Below are 23828 nucleotides of genomic sequence, written 5' to 3'. Positions count from 1 at the left end.
TTGGCAATGCAACACAGCACAACTCTTCAGAACACTGCATCAACTTGACAACAACAATAAACTCCATCACATCCTTTTATTTTTCTTCAGACACCTGATACAGTGAAGTGATTTAAAAATGGCATTAAATGTCTCTACCACATGCAGTCACAGAAAGGAAATTAAATGTTGATTGTAATACATGATTTAAAGCTGGGTTTTTCAGGAAATAGTTGAGAACACTAACATTGCTCAGTGAAAACAACCTCCACCTCGTGTTAACTGGGAAACCAATCCAGTACGGATACCTCCCAGCAAAGCAGGCTGGCCATTTAGATCAAAATCAATTTTAAGGCCAAAACTTCGCATGATTCTTCTGTGCCTGGTCCATGGAGGAGAAGGGCAATTTATTTTCATCAATTTGAATTTCAGCAGCCAACCCAAAAGGTGTTACCATTTCATCCTCAATACTAAGCTTCGAGCTCAAAGCCCATGCCAACCTTGTGCCCCCCAGCATGGAAATTCTTCCCGTCAATCAGTCCAGACAGCGTCAACTTCACACCTATGAAAGAGAGAGTAAGGTGGGCTGTGAATTTTTAGACATCATAAACCACCCCAGAGGCTGCCACATCTGCTCACACACAAGGAAACCACTGGAAGCAAATGCTGCATGTTGTTTGAGATCTTGGCCAGTATTATGGACCAGGCAGACCCCTTCAAACACTTCAAGAAAGTAGCCTGGACCCAAACTCAGCTAGTTATTGTAAGCAGGTGAAATGTGGATATTCCACAAATGATGCAGCTGGGCAAACCATTCAGTTTTAAACAAAAACAAGTAGAAGAGGATACTCCCTCATGTTGAACAGAACAATTTCCCCAGGAATATGGTGGCAAAGCTGCAGGCCTGATAGGGGCAAGATAAGTGCATCATCATACATCCCTGCTGAACATCAAGTCAACTTATCATGAGTACAATGTGACCTGTGACTGCTACAACATGAAGTCACAGTCGAGATCAGGTCACGGAGTCGCATCACCAACAGGGAATGTTTTAATACATTTGAAATCGAAAAGGCAGTTCCATACCCACCTGGTCTAAGAGTATGAGTGTATCCCAATCCAATCAGGCTGGAGTTGTTCACCTTCGCCTTGAGGAGAAAAAAAAACCACAAGCATAAACCAACAGGTGGATGATTCGAACCCCCTGAAACATTAAGAGAGAACTTCCTTGAACCTCATCTCTGCTCATCCCTGAACCTTCTGGTGGATTGCAAATACTGAAATGACCATAGTTTGGTTCGGACAGAATTATAAATGAATGCAGCGATCATCTGAGGCTCGGCATTAAAAACATACAGGCCCATTCTGTTCACTGGGGTCCCAAATTTAACATAGACTCTGTATACAATACTGAAGGGTAGTTCCTTGAAGCTCCAAACTGCATATCCCCACCATCATGATATAAACAACACCACTAGTTCAGACCACAGCAGATATATTACCATAGCTGGCAATGCTGGACTCAAGATAAGAAACTGTGGTTTGAGCTCCACCGACCACTGGATGTTGGCATACCACAACCATGCTGAGTAGCCACTCTACAAGATGCTATTGCTTTGTCAATATGCACAATACCAGTGAGACTGTGTTCACAAGACAGTTGGCAAGCTTGCCTGAGTAACAAAGAGTCACTGTATTTCAATGTGTGTTGCACACAAGTCAGAAAGTGCAACGTGTGTCTCACGTGTGTCTCCATATTACCAGCCCCTTTTGTCCATCATGTAGTTTGGGCCTGAGCTCCAGATTTTCTGAACCTGTTTTCCAATGTGCTGACTTGATTTTATTTTTTGCAATTGAACTTCTTGTGTTTACATTTCGACCTCTCATTTTACACATTCTGGAGACTCTCATAACGACCATTCTCAATTCTCAGACCAACTCATCCAGTTCACCAATGTCATTTTGGTGAAGGAAACTGCCATCCTTACTTGGTCTGGCCTACATGTGACTCCAGACCCACAGCAATCTGGTTGATTCCTACCTGCCCCTCTGGGATCGACAATCAATGCTGGCCTTACCAGCAATGCCCTCATCCTGTGAATTTTTTTTTAAGCAAACTTTCATACTTTGTGCTTCCCTTTTGCTAATTGTTCCAAATCGGAATCATTCAAGCTCAAAATTTCACATCACTATCAGCTTCAGCAAACGGTTAATTTAGTTCCATTTTGTCTATTCTTGGCCTGTAACTCTGCTAAGTATCTTCCAAGTCAATTTGTCTCATGTCCCAGCACTTGTCAGTTTGAATTAGACTTGTTCTTTTTCAGGTGATGAAAGTGGGATACACAGTGGGAATGTTACTCACTGATACAAAGGTGTCACTGTCAATTTGGTACTTGGCAGCAATCCCAAAACGAGTATTGTTACTACCAGCAGTCCAAGCGAGGTTCACAGCAGTTTCCACTTTGTCATTCAATTTCTGGTAAATTGAGCCACCAAACTCAGCACCATCATTACTGAGAGGGAAGCGAGAAAGTTTAATTGAGCAGTGTTTGTTATCATTATTATGACCATATTAATTGCTTTCAGTTCTAATAAAGACTAAAAAGGGCTTTTGACAGATTCCATAATGAAACAGGCTGCCAGTATTAAATAACAAAGACTTTTACGTCCAATCAACCAGCTCAAGCCAGTATGCAACCAGAACTCAAGCACTCAAATATTTAAAAGGATACAGAAGACCTTGATAGAATTGGATCATCAGGGGCAACTACTGTATTCTCACTGGTAGGGAGGTTAAGAAATGAGGCATCCTTCAAACATGTAAGGTGTAGTTCAACACATAGCAGCCTATTTTAGTCAAAAGCTTTCAGGTTTACTGCCCACTTCAGCTTTGAACACAAAACTCCGTGATCAACTTCCAGTGCAGGACTGAAGGAGTGCTGCACTGTCAGAACAGCTGACTTTCAGGAGGGACACCTTTTCCATGACACTGAGAGGGAGGTGCCAGTGTTGCCAATGCAGGTCACTACACTGTTAACAACAAACAAGCCAAATTCAAGCCAGCCAATTACCATCTTGTTGGTCAACTTTCAATCCTCAAAGTGTTAAAAGGTCTTGCCAACAGTGCTATAAACATTATCTACACAACCTGCTCAATAAGAGTCAGACTGGAATCCTCACGGTCCACTCCACTCCTGATCTCACAGCGGCCTAGGTCCAAGCACAGGCAAAAGAGCTGAACTGAAGACACAGCGTGAGGGTCACTGCCCTTGATATCAGGACAGCGGTTGACAGAGGAAGCCTAAAGGAGCTCTTGCAACACTGAATACAATGGGATTCAGGGGGAGAAGTCTCCACTTGTTGGACTCATACTTTGCACAACGGAAGATGGTTCTGGTCATTGAGGTTTCACAATTTCAGGCCCAGGGTGTCTCTGCAGAAGTTCCTCAGGGTAATATCCTCGGTGCAACCATTCTTTATTGTGTAATGAATGATCTTTGCCCCAACACAAGGTCAGAGACTGATCTGGGCGGAAACATAAAACTGCAGGCACTGGAGGACAACAGGATCTGGAAACTCCGCAGATAGCAGCTCTCCTCCTGACTCCCTAAAGTCTGTCCACCCTCAACAAGGTACAAGTCAGGAGATGTAGTATTCAGCCTGTCAACACTCCTCTCACATCATTTGTTTGATCATTTAATTTCTGTGCCTATAAATTAGGTTAGAAAATAACAACACCAGGTTATAGTCCAATAAGTTTATTTGGAAGTACGAGCTTTCACAGCACTGTTCCTTCATCAGGGAACCAGTGGCGCAAGGTCATAAGACAGAATTTTGAGCAAAATATTTAAGTGTCATGCAACTGATACGATATACTGACCACACCTAGATTGCTGTTAAGTCTTTCATCTTTTAGAACGGGTTGCAGGTTTCAGTTCATTAAGATGTAAATCACAGAACTTCTTTCAAACATAGACTGGGACTGCCATAGCGTTAAGGGTTTAGATGGAGAAGAATTTAGGTGTATACAAGAAAATTTTCTGGTTCAGCATGTGGGTGTCCCTATGAGAGAAGGTGCAAAACTTGACCTGCTCTTGGGCAATAAGGCAAAGCAGGTGATTGGGGTGTCAGTGGGGGAGCACTTTGGGGCCAGCGACCATAATTCTATTTGTTGTAAAATTGTGATGAAAAGGGATAGACCAGCTCTAAAAGTTGAAGTTCTAAATCGGAGGAAAGCGAATTTTGACGGTATTAGACAAGAACTTTCAAAGGTTGATTGAGTGCAGATGTTGGCAGGTAAAGGAACTGCTAGAAAATGGGAAGCCTCCAAAAATGAGATAATGAAAGTCCAGAAACAGTATGTTCCTTGATAGGATAACAGGCAAGGCTGGAAGATGGAGGGAAGGCTAAATGACTGGAGAAATTGAGGTTTTGGTTGACAAAAAGAAAGAAGCATATATGTCAGACAGGGAGAGGAGAGATTGAGTGAATCCTGAGAAGAGTATAAAAGGCAGTAGGAGCATTCTTGAGAGGGAAACAGGAGGGCAAAAAGGGGACATGAGACAGCTTTGGCAAATAGGATTAAAGAGAATCCAAAGGGATTTTATAAATACATTAAGGACAAAACGGTAGGGAGAAAAAGGGCCTCTCAAATATCAGCAAGGCAGCCTTTGTATGGAACCACAGTAGTTGGGGGAAGATACTAAACAAGAATTTTGCATCAGTGTTTACTGTGGAGAAGGACATGGAAGATATACAATGTGGGGAAATAGATGGTGACATCTTGAAAACTATCCATACTATCGAGGTGGTGGTGCTGGATGTCTCAAAACACAAAAAAAAGTGGATGATAAATCCCCATGACCTGATCATATGTTTCCTAGAACTCTGTGGAAAGCTAGGGAAGTGATTGCTGGGCTCCTTGCTGAGATATTTGAATCATCCACAGTTACAGATGAGTTGCCAGAAGACTGGAGGTTGGCTAACGTTGTGCCACTATTTAAGAAAGGTGCTCAAGAGAAGCCAGGAAACTATAGACCAGTGAGCCTGACATCAGCGGAGGACCAATTGTTGGAGGGAATCCTGAGGGACAGAATTTACATGTATTTGGAAAGGCAAGGACTGATTATGAGTAGTCAACTTAGCTTTGTGTGTGGGAAATCATGTCTCACAAACTTGATTAAGTTTTTCAAACAAGTAACAAACAGGATTGATGAAGGCAGAGCAATGGACGTGATCTATATATGGACTTCAGTAACAAGGTTCTTCATGGCAGACTGTTCACAAGGTTAGATCTCACGGAATACAGGGAGAACTAGCCATTTGGATACAGGACTGGCTCAAAGGTAGAAGACAGAGGGTGGTGGTGGAGGGTTGTTTTTCAGACTGGAGGCCTGTGACCAATGGAGTGCCACAAGAATTGGTGCTGATTTGGATGTCATCATAATAGGTATAGTTAGTAAGTTTGCAAATGAAATCAAAATTGGAGGTGTAGTGGACAGTGAAGAAGGTTACCTCAGAGTGCAACAGGATTTTGATCGGATGGGCCAACTGGCTGAGGAGTGGCAGATGGAGTTTAATTTAGATAAACGTGAGGTGCTGCATTTTGGAAAAATCAAATCAGAGCAGGACTTATACACTTAATGGTAAGGTTCTGGGGAGTGTTGCTGAACAAAGAGACCTTGGAGTGCAGGTTCTTGAAAGTGGAGTCGCAGGTCGATAGGATAGTGGAGGAGGTATTTGGTATGCTTTCCTTTATTGGTCAGAGTATTGAGTAAAGGAGTTGGCAGGTCATTTTGTGGCAGTACAGAACTTTGCTTAGGCCACTTTTGGAATATCCTGTGCAATTCTAGACCCCTCCTATTGGAAGGATGTTGTGAAACTTGAAAGAGTTCAGTCGATTCATAAGCATGTTGCCAGGGTTGGAGGGTTTGAGCTACAGACAGAGGATTTGGATCGGGTCAGGCTTGGAGGGCCAAAATGTTCTGGAAGTTTTTTTTGTTCTTTGTTCCAGTTGGAGGCTGAGAGGTGACCTTATAGAGGTTTATAACATCATCAGAGGCATGAATAGGATAAATAGACAAGGTCTTTTCCCTGGGGTGGGATAGTCCAGAATTAGAGGATACAGGTTAAGGGTGAGAGGGGAAAAATTTAAAAGAGATCTAAGGAGCAAGTTTTTCACGCAGAGGATGGTGCGTGTATGGAATGAGCTGGCACAGGAATCCGTGAATAGGAAGGGTTTAGAGGGATGTGAGCCAAGTGCAAGCAAATGGGACTAGATTAGGTTAGGCTATCTGGTTGGCATGGAAGAGTTGGGTCTGTTTTCGTGCTGTACATCTCTGTGACTCTAAATGCAAATATGTGGTTGGGGGGTGCAAAACAGAGAAAGGGAGAGAAGCGAGAGAGTATGTGAACGTGTGTGAGTGCATGTATGCATGAGTGTGGCAGAGTGTAAACCTGTGAGAAGGTGTGTCCGAGGGCAAGAGTGTGCTCGGTGTACGTGTGGGTGCCTGAGAGACAGCTAATGTCTGAGAGAGGGTCTGTGTGATTGTGAGCATGTGAGAGAAAGAGAGCGAGCGAGCGTGCGTGCGTGTGTGGTTGAGTGACAGTGCCTAGTGTTATGGGGTCACCTGTCATATGACATGAACCCAAGGAACCAGTTAAGGCCACCCTCATGGGTACTGAACTTGGCTACTAACGATATTAATGAATCGACACCATCAACCTATTCTAAAAGATTGAAGACTTTACAACAATCTAGGTGTGTTCAATAGTTCCAGTTGCATGACACTACGATTTTTTTGCTTTAAATTCTCTTATGATCCTGCCCCACAAGTTACATGACGAAGGAGCAGCAGAAGAAGAAAGTTGGTACTTTCAAATAAACCTGTTGGACTATAATCTGGTGTCATGTGATTTTTACTTTGTCCACCCCAGTCCAACACTGGCACCTCCGCATCAAGTCAGGAGTGTGATAGAAGACTGATTATTTGGTTGGTGGGCTACAACCCTCAAACAACACTGGAAAAAGCTCAACACCATCCAACACAAAGCAGCCTATTTCATCAGCACCCAATCTAACACCTTCAATGTTCACTACATCCAACACTGATGCATACTGGCTGCACCACATACAAGACACACTGCAAGTACTCACTCAGGCTCTTTGGGACAATATCTTGCAAACCTGGGACCTCTACCACTTTAGAAGGACACCATTTGCACATTCCTCTCCAAGCCATGCATCCCCATGACTGGGAAATATATGACCATTTCTTCACAGTAACTGGGACATCCTCCCTCAACAACAGACTATAGTGGCTCAAGAACACAGCACACCATGATGTCTTTCAAAGCAATTAGGGATAGCCAATAAATGCTGGCCTAGTGAACAATATCTACTTCACATGAGTTCATAAATGATAAACTAAAGCCCCAAATGTTTAGGTGGATATAAAACAAAATCCCAAGGCAGTAATTCAAAGAGGAGAAACTGAACGATTTCTGGTCCCCCAGTTAATATTTACCCCTCAGCCACATTTCAAAAACAGATTCTGGCTGGATGATTATTACAAACATACTGTCTCTCCCATTTCCAAACTCAACAATGAATTTCAACACCTGTAAAATGCTTTGGGTCACCAGTGGTCACAAATGGTGACATTAATGAAAGTTTTTTTCTTAAAAATTACAGCCATCTCTTTTCTCTAATGTACTTACACATGGGTATGCAATTGGAAGTCCCCTGCTTTATGGCCCAGAGAGAAGTTGTTCTGTGCCAGCTTGGATTTGGCAGTGTCAAAGGCCATCTGGTGCCCAATAAACCAGCCCTCATAGCCCAACACAGCCATGCTGTGGATGGTGGGGCCAGCAAAGTCAAAATCAATATCACAGCCCAGGTTCACGTAGTCTCGTTTGTAGGCAGTCTTCAGCTTTCCACTCTTCTTACTGTCGGCACACAAAAGACACATCCAGAACATTACTGACAACAAATGTGTCGAAGTGTAGAGCTGGGATTGTCCCCCAGCTCCTCTAATGAGTTTCTTCCTTTTGGTATATTGCCACAGAGATTTCTCCTATCAGTCCCAAGGTGCCCATTCATCATGGCTAGTCAGTGTCAGCTGGCTCTCTAACCTGAAAAGAGATCACAGTCCAGCCCGAGTCCACAAAATGCTCTTGCATGTAACATCTGGATCACTGGACACCTGTTAACACTTCACATCAACTGGGACAGCTCCTAAGATACAGCCACATGCTCCACTTCCATATGGACAGCTTCGTCAGGCACAAGGTCAGTGATGCTTCTAGCAATGATGAGAAACCTTGGAATTATGTTCTCTTTGCTACTCCTCCACCTCCAAAAGTCAGGAATACATGACAGATCTTTTCCTTCTTTCGACTTAAACCTAACATGATACCATGCGGCAGATCCGAAAGCTACAGTTTAAGATGTTACATGGTCTGCATTAAAACTCTACTGGGATCGATAACCTGCAATTCAACACCCTAGTCCACTACGAGTATAACAGTGAATACAAATCAAACATCTCCATCTGTCGTGAATGTGGCAACAGTGGTTAATTTTGGTTCAACTCTAAGACCATTTAATTCCACTTCTGTGATACCACCTGACAATCAATTGAAGAAACCCTCACTTCTACAGCAAACCATTCCATTGCACATCCAACCAGCATCTCATATTCTACCCTCCATAAACTTTAGCGCATCCAAATTTCTGCAACCCTCATAACTCACAGCGAGCTCCATTCTCTGATCATCCGCCACACTCGATGACCGACATAGAGTCACAGTCAAGCAATGACTTAAGTTAGGTATGTTAATGCTTGTCTACAAATCTATACACGGCCTCACCCCTCCACAAGTCTGAAACCTCCCCCAGTCGCACAACTCTCCAACATCTCATGGTGGAGAGGTCTGCAGATGCTGGAGATCAAAGTTGAAACTTTATTGCTGGAACAGCACAGCAGGTCAGGCAGCATCCACGGAACAGGAGATTCGACGTTTCGGGCACAGGCCCTTCTTCAGGAATGAGCAGAGAGTGTTCAGCAGGAGAAGATAAAAGGTAGGGAGGAGGGACATGGAGGAGGGGCGTTGGAAATGTGATAGGTGGAAAGAGGTAAAGGTGAAGGTGATAGGTCGGAGTAGGGTGGAGGCGGAGAGGGCAAGAAGAAGACTGCAGGGCAGGAAGGCGGTGCCGGGCGGGAGGGATCCGGCTGAGACAGGGTGGGGGGAGGGGGGATGAAGAAACTGGTTGGTTGGTTCGTCCGGGTGGCCCAGGGGTGCTCTCTGAATCGCTCCGCAAGTAGGCGGCCTGTCTCCCCAATATAGAGGAGGCCAGACCGGCTGCAGCGGATGCAGTAGATGATGTGGGTGGAGGTGCAGGTGAATCTGTGGCGGATATGGAAGTTTCCTTTGGGGCCTTGGAGGGAGGTGAGGGGGGAGGTGTGGGCGCAAGTGTTGCACCTCCTGCGGTTGCAAGGGAAGGTGCCGGGAGTGGTGGTTGGGTCGGTGGGGGGTGTGGATCTGACAAGGGAGTCGCGGAGGGAGTGGTCTCTACGGAAAGCTGATAGGGGAGGGGAGGGAAATATATCCTTGGTGCTGGGGTCTGTTTGGAGGTGGCGGAAGTGACGGCGGATGATGCGCTGTACATGGAGATTGGTGGGGTGGTAGGTGAGGACCAGTGGGGTTCAGTCCTGGTGGCGGTTGGAGGGGCGGGGCTCAAGGGCGGAGGAGCGGGAAGTGGAGGAGATGCGGTGGAGGGCACCGTCGACCACGTCGGGGGGGAAATTGCGGTCCTTGAAGAAGGAGGCCATCTGTGTTGTACGTATTTTGAACTGGTCCTCCTGGGAGCAGATGCGGCGGAGACGAAGGAATTGGGAGAATCTCATGGTGGCTCAGTGGTTAGCACTGCAGCCTCACAGCACCAGGGTCCCAGGTTCGATTCCAGCCAGTTTGCACATTCTCCCAGTGTCTGCGTAGGTTTCCTCCCACAGTCCAAAGATGTGCAGGTCAGGGTAAATTAGCCATGCTAAATTGCCCATAGTGTTAGATGCATTAGTCAGAGGGAAATGGGTCTGGGTGGGTTACTCTTCGGAGGGTCGGTGTGGACTGGTTGGGCCGAAGGGCCTGTTTCCACACTGTAGGGAACCTAATCTAATCTCTGCATTAACAAAATGCAGTCTTTTGGGCATTTAAGATTTTCCTTGCTCCAGTGTTCGACATGCCTTCAATTGCCTGAGCCCCAGACCATGGAATTCCTTCTCGGGGTACATCATTTTCTTCCTTGAAGGTACTCCTTTAAACCTACCAATAAACCCATGTAGCTCAGTGGCAAACTTTGCTTTAAAAATGCTCGTGTCAATTGCCTTTCATTTTATTAAAAAGTGCTGCATAAATACTAAAGGCTTCCTCCAAAACTCGTTAGCAACCACACTCAATTGGGCTCTCACATCCAACATCATTATTGTTTTCCAGTCAGTCACAAGCGCACCTCCCTTCCCTGCCTCACCTCTGACACCTTAAGAAAACCTACACAAGCTCACTGACCCATGCCGATGATACAACATTACTCACTGAAGTGGGACTGCACACATTACAAGTGGAATCATTAGGGTGACTATGCAAACCCTATCTCCACCATGGCTGAACCAAACATAAAAATTAAAATCTTACCCTGTATTTGGTACAAATGTCGTGTCAAAAGTCAGCTTTAGTCCTTTAGCAAGCTGTGAGAAAACAGACCAAAGAGAAGTTAGTTTTTTGGTGTATGTTATGCTTAACACTATCAAAAGCATTTTCAAATAGATACAAGAAGGTGAAATGTGTGTTGCGATAACGTTTACAAACATCTGAGCCTTTTATTCATGGAAATTTTACAATTCATTCATCAGTGCTTGCTCAACAGGTTGCACACTCACCACAGTCTGAAATTGTGGGGCCAAGCCTCAATTATCTAGACTGACATTCAAGTTTCATTTTGAGGGAAGCTGCACTTCCACAAGTGCTGTCTTTCAGATGGGATATTAAACCAAGGCCCACAGATGGCCACAGACGATTCCGTGGCACTTCAAATCGAGCAGGATATGTCTGAGGGTGTCATCCTTCAACCCATATATTCAAAAGCAATATGCTGATTTATCTTGTTGGCGCTTACTGTGCAACAAATCACATTTCTGGCAACTTTGATTGGACTCCATAATTACTCACTGGCTGGAAAAACTTGCCAACAATTCTTGGAAGTTTGGTCTTTGCTGCTTAACGAATTCCCCAAGACTCTGGTACTTAATGTTCAAATGTTGTCATGTCCTCCCAACAACTGTAATATCCTCAGCAAAATCAGATCTACATACTCATCAGACCTGATGAAACCAGCAACAGTGCAAAACCTGGATGCCCAGCTCTTCTGGGGTGCTTTACAACAGCATAACATTAATAAGTATCAAATTATGAACACAGGTATAGCTCCAGACTGTCCTAACACTGCAGTTTTTTTGCCAAGCCTGGCAGAAATTTCCAACCACTGAGCTGTGGAACCCACACTGCGGAAGGAGAGGCACTACTCTGCAGCAACACTGAGGACATCATCCTGCTCTTCGGGAGTAAAGCACAGTTTAGGCGCAGAGTTAAACTTTTTCTTCACAGCCCATCAAACGTTTTCATGAGTCAGATGACTCTCGCTCACCCTACACTATGTTCCAATTAAGCACTGCCTTCAGTGAGTTATAGTAAACATCCACCCCACTTTTTCTGTTTCAGCGGTGTGCAGAAGAGACTCATACCTGTACCAATTTTTCCACTTGCCACACAATATGTCTTTCCGACTTGGAATTTCCACCAAGATTTTAGGCCACAAAAGATAAAGTATGTTTTGGTTTGGACAGTCTTAGCCACCTAGGGATAACACCCAATGGCACAGCGGTACTCTTCTAAGGTGTTAATCCAGACACCCAAGGAATGTTCTGGGGACCCAGATTCAAATCCCACCACAGCATACAGTATAATTTGAACTTAGTAAAAACATGCAGCACCTACCTGATCTTCGATGGTTATTTCACTGGATAAAACATTATCAGTATTCCATTTTTCAGTGAAGGTTAGTCCGTACTCTTTTAGCTTGTATTTGGTTTCCAGACTGCCTGTGGCTTTGCCCGTGTCAGTATTTGAAGAGCCAGAGGTGGTAAACTCCTGTAAAAAAAAAAGCATATGAAGAAGCATAATCAAAGGGGGTCCTCCCTTTGCCACTGGCAGCAACACCAAGATAAAACATACTGAATATCAACATTCCTGAGGAAGGGCCTTTGCCTCAAATGCCAATTTTCCTGCTCCTCGAATGCTGCCTGATCTGCTGTGCTTTTCCAGCACCACTCTAATCTTGACTCTAATCTCCAGCATCTGCAGTACCCACTTCTGCCTGAATATCAAAACAGCCTGTCCGTAGTCGTCCGTATTTCAGTTCAGTGACGTTACACGTTATCCAACTATATATGGTCTAATCCAAAATTCAATACGTTAACTCCATTTCACCAATAAAGCAGGAGTCAATAAACTCGTACAAAGTGAAATATTTTTTGGAAGTGATGTAATGCAAATTTGCAAATCATAGTGGTGTGGGTTGTTTCGCATCCTTCCACTCTCCCTCTACCACCAACGCTTATGAATCATTCTCCTGCTGCTGGACTTTCTAGCTCACTTTACTATTCAGACAGATTGCTCTGCAAATCAAGACACAGATCTGGAGCACCTCCCTCCACGATGGAGTGCTTAACAGATCAATGTGGCCTAAAGATATAACAGCAATCAAGCCAGGGCTGCCTGCAAAGTTCTATTTATTAAATGCTAAAGAAGAATGAACAAAAAATAAAACTGACATACTGAGCAACCACAGAACAAAACCACTGGATGTCTCCATGGCAGCCTCCTACCCCTGCAACAGGTTTAGCTCAAAGTTCAACACCACCCTTCAGTGATGTCCCAAATGTTGTTCTTCATGAATAATTCTGATCGCATTCAGATGCTTAAGACAATTAAGAGATTTGGTAGCCTAAGGTTACCTTTTCTTTCAATTTTTCATATTTCATCTAAAGGAAGTAGAGAGGTTGCTTATCCCGGAAACACTGTTCACAGTGACTCTACTCTATTGATCCTCCACAATGAGATCGCAGCTTTGAATACATGCAGCTGAGACACTCAGCTCCAGGTATGAAGCTTTGCCACTCACTGAAAAGTAACAGATTCTGCACCAACTACCAAACACCACAGAACATGAAGTTTAATTCTCTTGGGTTACCATGGAAATCATAGGTTGCAGAGGGAATTGGGGCTTTACTGCTATGCAGTACAAGTTGACTGATACTCTAACACAAACTGAAGTCCTGAACTATGCTGAGAGTTTTGGCAGATAACCCAAGTTACTCAAGGTCAGCAGTAACAGCACAAAGCCAAACTGTAGAACAATGCAATAGTAGCAGAGTGTATATGTTAGCAATATTGCCAGTGGTGTTCCGGTGAGTAAATACAGTACAGAACAACTAGAGCTCTCACAGTGGCCTCTCATACAAGAAACATGAAAACAGAATTCTCACAGATACTTATATACGTAACAGTCCTGTCAGAAATTACAGAGAGGTGAACGAGGGGAAATTAACCATGCTATAATCTGGTACAGAGCTTTCAATCCCAAAATGAGACCAAATGCACTTCCACTGGACAGATCAACTGCATTGATGGTCCTTTCCAATTCAGTTTTTACACTGCACTCCCAAAGGAAAGTGAGAGTTTAAAATGGTGCACGAGTTAGATGACTAAGAGAAAAAAAATCACAATCTGAAGATTTGGCCCTGTTTCCCATCAACTCAGGAATATCCTACCAATTCCTCGTGACAAAATACTGGAAAGAAAAGGACTGCAAACACAACAGAAGAAATCAAATGCATGCTGCTCTGACACAGACACTTCACTGGTTTAATCAGGGGGACAGAGAAGGAGAATCAGAGTCGGCAAGTGGATTGAGTCAAATTATCTTACCATCTGATGGAGTAATCCAGCACAAGGTGGTCAAGCAGCAGGACAGAGAAAGCAAACAGGAAGGAAGTAGGTTAGATTACAGCTTGCAAGATCAGGTCTGTACATGAGTACTAACAGACTGTCACAAAGCTGGTCCTTTTTCTAAAAGGATACTGTATCCTTGATTTTTCTCAGAGGGGTCATAAAACAGTCTGGGATCTGAAACGACTGGTTTGGTCGAGAGATGAAAGGGCTTACTGAGAGGCATTTTTGTTTTTACATGAACAGATGAAACTTTAGGTCAAAGCTTTATGTTTTAGAAGTGACCTGTATAATGAAAGTGAAGTGGTCAGTCCTGAAAGCTGAAGTCTTGTTTAAGTCAGTTCAGCAGTGGGCTGTGTGGAAACAGGCTGCCAAACTCTTTCTCCTTCTGCCCTACTAACTTCAACCTGTAAGCCTTTGTTTCATTTTTGCTATATGTTTAACGGGGTTATTTATTGCGACTGTTATATATTTTCAGAAGAGCAGAATCAAGTCAAGTTTGGATAGACTGAGTTCTGTGTATATTCTGTTCATAGTGTTACATTCTGTAATTTTATGAATAAATTTTTGTCTGTTTTAAAACCCGGTCGTCAATCAAGCGAACTTAGTCCGGGTAATTTTCTCTGTGCACTTACTGAAACAAATTGCAAAGTTACAGTCTGGCCTGCCTGCTTAAGAATGTCTGGCCTCGTCCACAACAAGACAATATGCAGTCTAACAGACATGAGATGAGAAATCAGAGCCCTGGGGGCAGTCTCAACTTTTAAGCAGAGAAAAGATTTTGCAAACTTCAACACACTCATGGTCAGTGGATTCCATTCTACCAGTCTATTTATTCATGATAGTATAGCCGTCATGTTTCTACACAGAACATAAAACACTACAGCTCAGTACAGGCCCTTTGGCCTCGATGTTGCACCGACCTGTGGAACCAATCTGAAGCCCAACGCAACAGGGAAAAATTTGATGCAGGATACCGAGGAGCAGGAATAAATGTTATTTTTAGGAAAAACATCTGCAGAAGTGACTGAACGTTCGAGTCTGAACATGTTGTTTCAATAATCAAACAAAATTAATCCATACTGGGCCAACAAAAGTAATGCACAAATATTAAAGCTATCTGATGGAACTGCACTGTCTTTGACATTTCTATACCGAGATACAACATAACGTTACCTTGTCCCAGCCTCACCTACAGCATATATACAGTCCTCAGAGCATGGCAAATGGAATTCTGGCATTTATTGCAAGGAGAATGGCATACAATAGTACCAGTATAAGAGAAAACAGTGGAGACTTGGCTTTTAAATATATATGGGACAATCGGGCAAGTGTATTTAAGGCCACAATGTAGTCAGCCATCATCTTACTGACAGCAAAGCAGACTCTAAAGGGCCAAATCAGGCTGACTACTGTACCTATTTGTTATGATCTTCACAGCTTGCCACTCACACAAATCTTTCACAACACTCTTCTCTGATCATCAGAAGAAATGATTACCTACAGCAACTCTACCAGCCTGTGGAGAAGTCTCTCACCTGCAATTGATGAACCAAGACATACACTTTATGTCTTGTTTCTCACTATCTGATTAAGACATTGCTGCCCATTTTGATCTGGAGTGTTTCTGCTTTCTCAATAACCTGGTCCACCACATCTGCCTCCCACAAACTTTGAAAACTCACCACTCCACTCGATGATTTGGTCTTGAGTTCCAGCTTCACCAAACCAAACCCTAAGAAATGAAAATAACAGTGTGTTGGATCAAATCAGCACTGAGCTCAAGACACCATAATTAACACACCAGAAGTAATACAAAATGTAAACCACAGCAAATTCTGGAGATTAAAACTCACCTACAGTCTTTCACTTCCCCAGCAAGTCCAACATTACCTAAAATATGATTCCAATTCTTTATTGCCCAACACAGTCAGCCACCGAGTGCTCAAAAATGGCTGGGATTTGTAGTGGAAAGAATGATTTGACTCTGGGGCAATTCATTGCATTGTGTTGTGTTTGTACCAATGCCAAAGTTATCACTGGAATAATGTTGAACTCTGCTCGTTTTCTGATGTCTTTTATTCATCACATGAACCTGTTCCCATTTCAAATGACAACCTCATCCTGAACACCAGTTAACCCAGTGTTACCCAGCTTGTTAATTCTCTTTCTCAGCTGAGAACAGGACCATGCAGAGCATTTCATAGTTTGAAAAATCCACATGAAAAATCCACTCAATTTGAATCCCAGGGAGAAAGACACATTGCATACAGCTTATGCTACAGGACTATACAGAAAGTTGCTGTACAAATCCAAACCAGGATTCATGAAGGTCTGCTCTCAGTCAACTCCAAGAAATGGCTTCAAAGTAGAAGACAAAGGGCATTGGTAGAGGGCTGATTTTCAGACTGGAGACCTGTGACCAGCCATGTGACATAAGGATCGGTGCTGGGTCCACTTCATTTCGTCATTTATATAACTGATTTGGATGTGAACATTGGAGGTAGAGTTAACGAGTTTGCAGATGACACTAAAATTGGAGTTGTAGTGAACAACGAAGAAGGTTACTTCAGATTACAACAGGATCTTGATCAGATGGGCCAGAGGGTGGTGCATGTATGGAATGAGCTGCCAGAGGAAGTGGTGGAGGCAAGTACAATTACTGCATTTAAAAGGCATCTGGATAGGCATGTGAATAGGAAGGGTGTAGAGGGATATGGACCAAGTGCTAGCAAATAGGACTAGATTAATTTAGGATATCTGGTCAACATGGACAAGTTGGACCAAAGGGTCTGTTTCCATGCCATACATCTTGATGATTTTATATCACCAGTTGAAAGCATTTACAGGGTTCCACTCAATTCTAAATCCTAGACAATTCTGAATCATTTCAGAGTACAGTCTGGAGTCGACAGACTTCTTTATCCGAATAAACTGCACAGTAGCTCAGAGTGACTGGAAATTCAAATGTCACTCTTGGAATTGTTTTGCAAGGCACTAAGTTACTATATCAAGAATGATTACATCAGCACTACTAGTACTAGCAAGAAGGAATTCGGAATTGCAACTGTCCCACATGTTCATTTGCAAGCGCAAAGCACTTGGTGAGTGCTCCTGTTATTATTGATCATATAAAGGCTGAGTTAGTTTATCAAAATTAATCTCTTGCCCCTATTCAACATGAACATTCAAGTCAAAAGTCACAAGTCAGCTTATGCAACAGCTGCGCCGACAGAGAAACTGAGTAGGAGGCAGAACCAGAAACCACGCAGAGACAGTCATCGACCTGCTACTTTCAAAAAGCAGGAAGGAAACAGAGTTCCTTCATTATCCATGAGGGCTTTCGATTTCAAAAGGGAGGGGAGCAAGATACTGAGCATGGGTGACTGTGAAAACTGGCTGGCAAGAAATGAACTGGCAAAAGCCAAGCAGACACAGCAGGCATGCTATCTGTGAAATAAAATGGAACTTTTTACAAATATAATGCTGCCTCTGACAAAAGTGAGTTTGAAAACATTGCAAGTTGGAAGTATTGTCAATCTCAAAACTGCTGCCGTTCAGCCCATTGCATCTGCAGCAGCTCTTGGGAAATGTCCCAGAATCAGGGACCGTGCAATTTGAGTAAGCACATGTGTCTAAGCTGATAAGCCTTGCCTCTGTAAAAGCTAATACCGAGATAGAATCATTGAGTCACCGTCACACATCACATAACAGATCCTTCAATCCAACTCGTCCATGCCGATCAGGTTTCTCCAAACCCAATTCATCCCACTTGCCTGCATTTGGCCCATACCTCTGTACAGCGGGACTTCGATTACCCGAACGTCAATTATCCGAATTTCAGATTATCCATTGAAGATTGCAAGGTTCTGATGCTTGGCTAAACTGTGTTATCCAGCATTCAATTATCTGAACAAAATACTCCACTGTCGTGTTGCTCAGATATTTGAGGTTCCTCTGGAGATCTGTCCTATTCATGTACCTGCCCAGATGTGTCTTAAATGTTGTAACTGTACCCGCATCTACCACTTCTGGCAGTTCATTCTACACATGAACCATCCTCTGTGCGAAGACGCACCTCAAATTCCTTTTAAATCTATCTCCTCTCACCTTAAAAATATGCCCTCGGTTTGAACTCCCCCACCTTAGTGTAAAGGCAGATGCCATTCACCTAAGCTATGCTTTTACATCTATGTAAAAAGGTCACCCCTCAACTTTATACCGCCCAGTGAAAAAGTCCCAGCCTATCCAGCCTCTCCTTACAACTGAAACCCTCTAATCCCAGTTGATGGATTATAGATCTAATGGTCTCATTTGATAAAAGCACGAACAACACAATACCAGCTAACAATTCAGCTAATTCATGATTTGGATAGGAATTCTGAAGTCATTGTGAGAGGGGCTGTACTCAAACAAGGCTGAGGAGAGGTTTTCAACGACACATACAAAAGAGATATTCTCATATTCTGGCAACTAGAACACATGGCACGCCCTGAGATTGGCACACAGTCCTACCATTTTCCATTCACGCATACTGTCCTCTCACCCAAACCAAGTTCAGATGACGATAAATAGGCTAGTTACGAAGCTGTCAAAAGGTACAGCCAATGTAGTCTAATTTGAGATGTACAATACTGCACACTTCAAAATACAAAAAACCAGGTGGGAGAATAGCTTACAGAGGACTATTGAGGGCTGGGCTTCAAGATGTTCATAAGCTAGTTACTAAAAAGATCAACAAGGTGAATGATTCATCAAGGTCATTCGACTACCATTTGGTTCTCATCTGTAATACTAAAGTCTGCAATGCCATTCAATTAAATGCATTAGACTTGCCAAAAGTTAACAAATGAATTATCTCAGTGCCCACAGTAAGGGGAAGTCATGATATCCAAGTGGATTGTTAGTAGATATTAGAGAGACTTAGTAAATAATCCAGTTAAGACACAATATTAGAATGGAAATAAGCAGGACACCAGGGATACAATTCTTCCCTCTCAAACGGGAATCCAGAAAAGGAGTTAAAAACTTCACTTTTGATCTGAACTGAGACCAAATCCAGGAGTGCATTTATGCACTGTCCCAGACGCAAAGCTGACTTCAGGTTTCAAAAGGGGCCGATGTATTTACCGAGAAAGGAAGTGCGTAATCAACACTAGAGTAATGGCTAGGGACTGATCAATGTACCAGTTCCAATGAAACAGTACAGCAAATTCAATGGAGTTGAACAGCCAACTCCTGTCATGAAGCTTCTGAATAACTCTCGCTGCAGTTTATTAACAAATGCTTTTCCTGGGTAGCAACGAAGGGGGCCAAAGGATATGTTATTCTGCATGGTTTCAGAGGCAGAGGCACTGTCTCAACCGAAGAATATGAGCAGCTAATCTGTAAATTCTGAAATCTGAGCCATCAACAATGATTTGAAGTACAACATCCAACAGCAGTGTGAACACTGCAGAACACATACCCAGTCAGTTTTAGGAGTCATTGCAATCAACTGATATTCCCACTGCTATCATTTCCAGACCATATCAGATTGCAATTGCTCTCTGCTTACACTGCTGGGCGTGTGACTGTCACTGGTGCTCTGAGATAGAAAGGTTTCTAAGCAACATATGCACCATTTTATTTCCTTCAGCTTTTACATGAAGGATTCACAGGATACAGAGCGTTTTTACCCCACTCTTCATTCATGTTCAGGTGCCACATATTCCTATTAATGACAGTATCCTTGATTGTAGGAGAGATGAGAGACAAGTTCATGTGCTACAAGAATGTAAATTACATTTCTTTTTCTGATGAAATCAGCTCCTCATGTAAAGACTACATCCATTATTTCACAAAAACACATTTGTGACATTTAGCTAACTCACGCATGAGTCTGAGAGGAGTTTCTAAAGAATTGAGGAAGGAAGAAAAGGCTGCTCACCATATCCTTTCGTGAAGAGATCCCGACTGGATTTCCCCAAGTCTGCATATGATGGTGGCACAGACATTCTGCCTTTGGAAAGGAGACAATTCATTAGGCACCAACACAAAGTAACTGACATGTGAACATCTCTTACTTCAATTCTTCATGTAGTAAGCACAACATGAAGCCACAGTTATTGGTCATCTTTAGTCACAGTGAAACTTCAGAATTCAAAGATCAACAGACAGCTACACAATGACTTGCAAACTTCAGTGCTTCAAGTGACATATGTCACACATCTTTCTCAATATTACTACCAGAGTTGTAAATGTGGACTGACACCAATGCATCTTTATAAGATCCAACACACTGGCACTGTTACAAATTGTGCCATTGAGTTACAAATACTGAAATTCCTCTCCCTGCAGCATTAAAAGAACTCATCAAATTGAATACAGTTCTGTAATACACTTCTGTTGCTCAATTAAGCTGCCTCTCCCACCATAACACCAGTGATTGATCTGTACTAATGTTACACACCACTAGTAGCCTCAAGGGTGAAAAAGTATCATTTACAGATTGCCACCTTGCAGAAGAGTAATCTGACACAGGTACAACCTCCAGTGCTGGAATAATAACACAGCAATGGGCCTAAGAATTCAAAGGTCCAATTAGATCCTTCAGCATCTCATCCTGCTCAGTAAAGCACCAACTTCTAATATTTCAAAGGAAACCAACTTGAGCGACACACTGAAAAATGTTCAGATTCTGACAAGTCAAAGTAAACCGTCAAATACAGGCAAGACAACTTGCCCCAAAAAATTCACCAATCCAGCTCTCTGCCACCTCTGGACCCTCATTCTCAGACTCTGCTACCTCTCGTTCTCGAATCTCCAACCAGTGGAAATCATTGACCTTGATCTACCCTGTCTGGTCCTGTTCATATCTTGAAGATGTCGATCAGATCACCCATTAACCTTCTCAATTTGATAGGAAACCTCTGAGAGGCATCTTGGGCCACTCAATGTTTCTCACGAGAACATAGTATTGACAAATTGACAGATGATTACTTTTGTTAAGGGTATGGTTAAGTTAAGTTTCAACAAGATTAGAGAGAGCACACATGACTTGTAATGCAAAGTCTGTATGAGTAATGCTGACCATGGCAGATGGAGTTTAATTCAGATAAATGCGAGGTGTTGCATTTTGGGAAAGCAAATCTTGGCAGGACTGAAACACTTAATGGCAAGGTCCTAGGGAGTGTTGCTGAACAAAGAGACCTTGGAGTGCAAGTTCATAGCTCCTTGAAAGTGGAGTCGCAGGTAGATAGGATAGTGAAGGCGGCATTTGGTATGCTTTCCTTTATTGGTCAGAGTATTGAATACAGGAGTTGGGAGGTCATGTTGCGGCTGTACAGGACATTGCGTGCAATTCTAGTCTCCTTCCTATCGGAAAGATGTTGTGAAACTTGAAAGGGTTCAGAAAAGATTCACAAGGATGTTGCCAGGGTTGGAGGATTTGAGCTATAGGGAGAGGCTGAACAGGCTGGGGCTGTTTTCCCTGGAGCGTCGGAGGCTGAGGGGTAACCTTATAGAGGTTTATAAAATTATGAGAGGCATGGATAGGATAAATAGACAAAGTCTTTTCCCTGGGATCGGGGAGTCCAGAACTAGAGGGCACAGGTTTAGGGTGAGAGGGGAAAGATATAAAAGAGACCTAAGGGGCAACTTTTTCATGCAGAGGGTGGTACGTGTATGGAATGAGCTGCTAGAGGATGTGGTGGAGGCTGGTACAATTGCAACATTTAAGAGGCATTTGGATGGGTATATGAATAGGAAGGGTTTGGAAGAATATGGGCCAGGTGCTGGCAGGTGGGACGAGATTGGGTTGGGTTGGGTTATCTGGTCGACATGGACAGGTTGGACCGAAGGGTCTGTTTCTATGCTGTACACCTCTATGACTCTATGTTCACTCAGCCACATCCAGCATTCTAGCAGTATGATTTAACAGGGAGATAGGTACTCTTCAGTCTCTACAAAGTTCATTTAAACAAATCAAGAGAAGCAACCTGAAACAGTTCAGACTAGTGTTTCTTCTGCATTCTGGTCTATTCAACACTACAGTCACTCAGCCCGTGATTGCAAGTTGAGGTTGGTAAGCTTGTGGCAGATTGAGTAGACACTGCTGTTTTGGCCAGTTCAATTCCAATGCTAACTGACTACGATACTTAACTCTGCCTGCTACCTTTGAGTTCAAGGTTAAATGAAATTAGGCAGTAGTTTGGTCACAGTACAACAACAGAAAAATTCAACAATAGCGGCAAATATTATCCCGACATGCCACAGGATGGACCCTCAATGGACTTGTCTATGAAGCACCCTGAAGCAAAGAACGTGACATTATGTAACTGGGACTGCTTGATGTGGACAGTGTAGAGGATGAATTATTCTGTACCTAAACCCGTCCTGGGCGTGTTTGATGGGGTCTGTCTGGAGGGAGTATTACTCTGTTTCCAACTGTGCACTGTATTTGCCCTGGGACTCTTCGATAGGAGGGTGCGAGAGTGGCAGGATTCTGCAACCAGTGATGTTGATGGGCTGCGTATGTTTGATGCATGAAAGCTGATTTCAATTAGCCTGATTAGGTGCCAGTATCGGCCACCCTGTGCAGAAACAGCCCACTCCTCTGAGCCAGGTGGCTTCAAGTCTCATCTGCTCCAGGGGTGTGTACGGTGACATCTCTGAAAAAGGTGAGTTGGAAAACATCTAGAACGTGTCCAGTTTGCATTCTCAAATAATGGCATCACACCCCACTGATGATTAACTTTCAGCCAGAGAAGAAAGCACGTTGGGATCAATGTCCAAAGGACAATGCAAAACGCGCCCGAGAGAATGAAACCAGCATTAATAATATAATCCTCTGCCTTGACAAGGTCACCTTTTCGCCCATCAAACTTTTCTTGGAATAACCAAGAGGGGTAGGCGGAGGGCGGGGGAAGCAGTGTTGGGGGCGGGGTGTTAATGGGCGGAAGGTATTTGAAGGGGCAGGATGCAGGTCGGGCTCCTCCACACGTGGAAGTGAAACCCTCCCTCCCCCGAGGCTCCGTGTGGAGCGGGCCCGCGGGGACCCCCCCAGCCCCAGCCCCAGCCCCAGCCCCAGCCCCAGGGTCAGGGAGAGGAGGGGGCCTTGGGTAAGGCCTCTGCTCGCTGGCGGGCGGGCTCCAGGACGGCAGCCGGGGACTCTCTCTTTCTTCGCCTTCGCCACCGCCCAACCCCCGGGGAGAGCAGGGAGTGCGCTGTGCTCTCCTTACCTGCAGCCTCGATGCCTCCTGGTGATCAAAGCCGAGTGAGCCGCTGCCTCCGAGAGGGCAACGTGAAGGAGAGAGCTGGGGTCTCACTGCGCCTGCCCGCTGAGGCTGCACATGGCGCATGCGTCCCGACCGGACCGCCCTCCGCTTACACTGCCCCCTCTGGCCGGAGGTTTTCCGACAGAACACAGTCCACCAGCTTCCCAGAGCACTGGCTCATCATTCCAGATAGCACTGCGTCCACCTCTAAACCCTATTGTTCACCTGATGCAACTGGAAAGAATCCCCATAGGATGCAAGCAGAGCCATTCGGTCCGTCGAGTCAGAGCTATCAGAGGTGGCTGCAGTTTCAAAATTTCAGAGGCATTTCGATTGGTGTATGCACAGGAAAGATTTAGTTGGATATGGGCCAAATGCTGGCAAACAAAACTAGATTAATTTATGATATCTGGTCAGCCTGGACGAAATGAAGCCAAAGAGTCTGTTTCCATGCTGTAGAGCTCAATGACTCTGAGTCCACACCAAACTTCCAAGGAGCAACTGACCCAGACCAATCCCATCCCTCTA

General features: G+C 43.9%; 1 protein-coding gene across 6 annotated transcripts; it reads right to left on the bottom strand.

Annotated features, from left to right (window-relative positions):
- Positions 1 to 62: 62 nt before the first annotated feature.
- Positions 63 to 23399, bottom strand: vdac3 (voltage-dependent anion channel 3). 6 transcript variants are annotated; one of them, XM_043681586.1, is made up of 10 exons: positions 23265 to 23370; positions 19973 to 20044; positions 15729 to 15778; positions 14023 to 14025; positions 12031 to 12183; positions 10672 to 10724; positions 7699 to 7926; positions 2342 to 2492; positions 1070 to 1127; positions 63 to 541 (listed from the first exon to the last, which is right to left on the bottom strand). In XM_043681586.1, exons 2-10 carry the CDS (start codon positions 20037 to 20039, stop codon positions 450 to 452), a joined length of 855 nt encoding a protein of 284 aa, XP_043537521.1. In that variant the 5' UTR covers positions 20040 to 20044; positions 23265 to 23370; the 3' UTR covers positions 63 to 449. The 6 variants fall into 6 exon arrangements, with proteins under 6 accessions (XP_043537521.1, XP_043537522.1, XP_043537523.1 ...); XM_043681587.1 differs by having other exon boundaries at positions 19973 to 20040; positions 23265 to 23339; XM_043681588.1 differs by lacking the exon at positions 14023 to 14025.
- Positions 23400 to 23828: the final 429 nt, after the last annotated feature.

This window comes from Chiloscyllium plagiosum, chromosome 42 (assembly GCF_004010195.1).
Source record: "Chiloscyllium plagiosum isolate BGI_BamShark_2017 chromosome 42, ASM401019v2, whole genome shotgun sequence".
Lineage (NCBI taxonomy): Eukaryota > Metazoa > Chordata > Chondrichthyes > Orectolobiformes > Hemiscylliidae > Chiloscyllium > Chiloscyllium plagiosum.
Note: the sequence above shows the minus strand (reverse complement) of the source record. Positions and strands in the feature narration are given on the sequence as shown.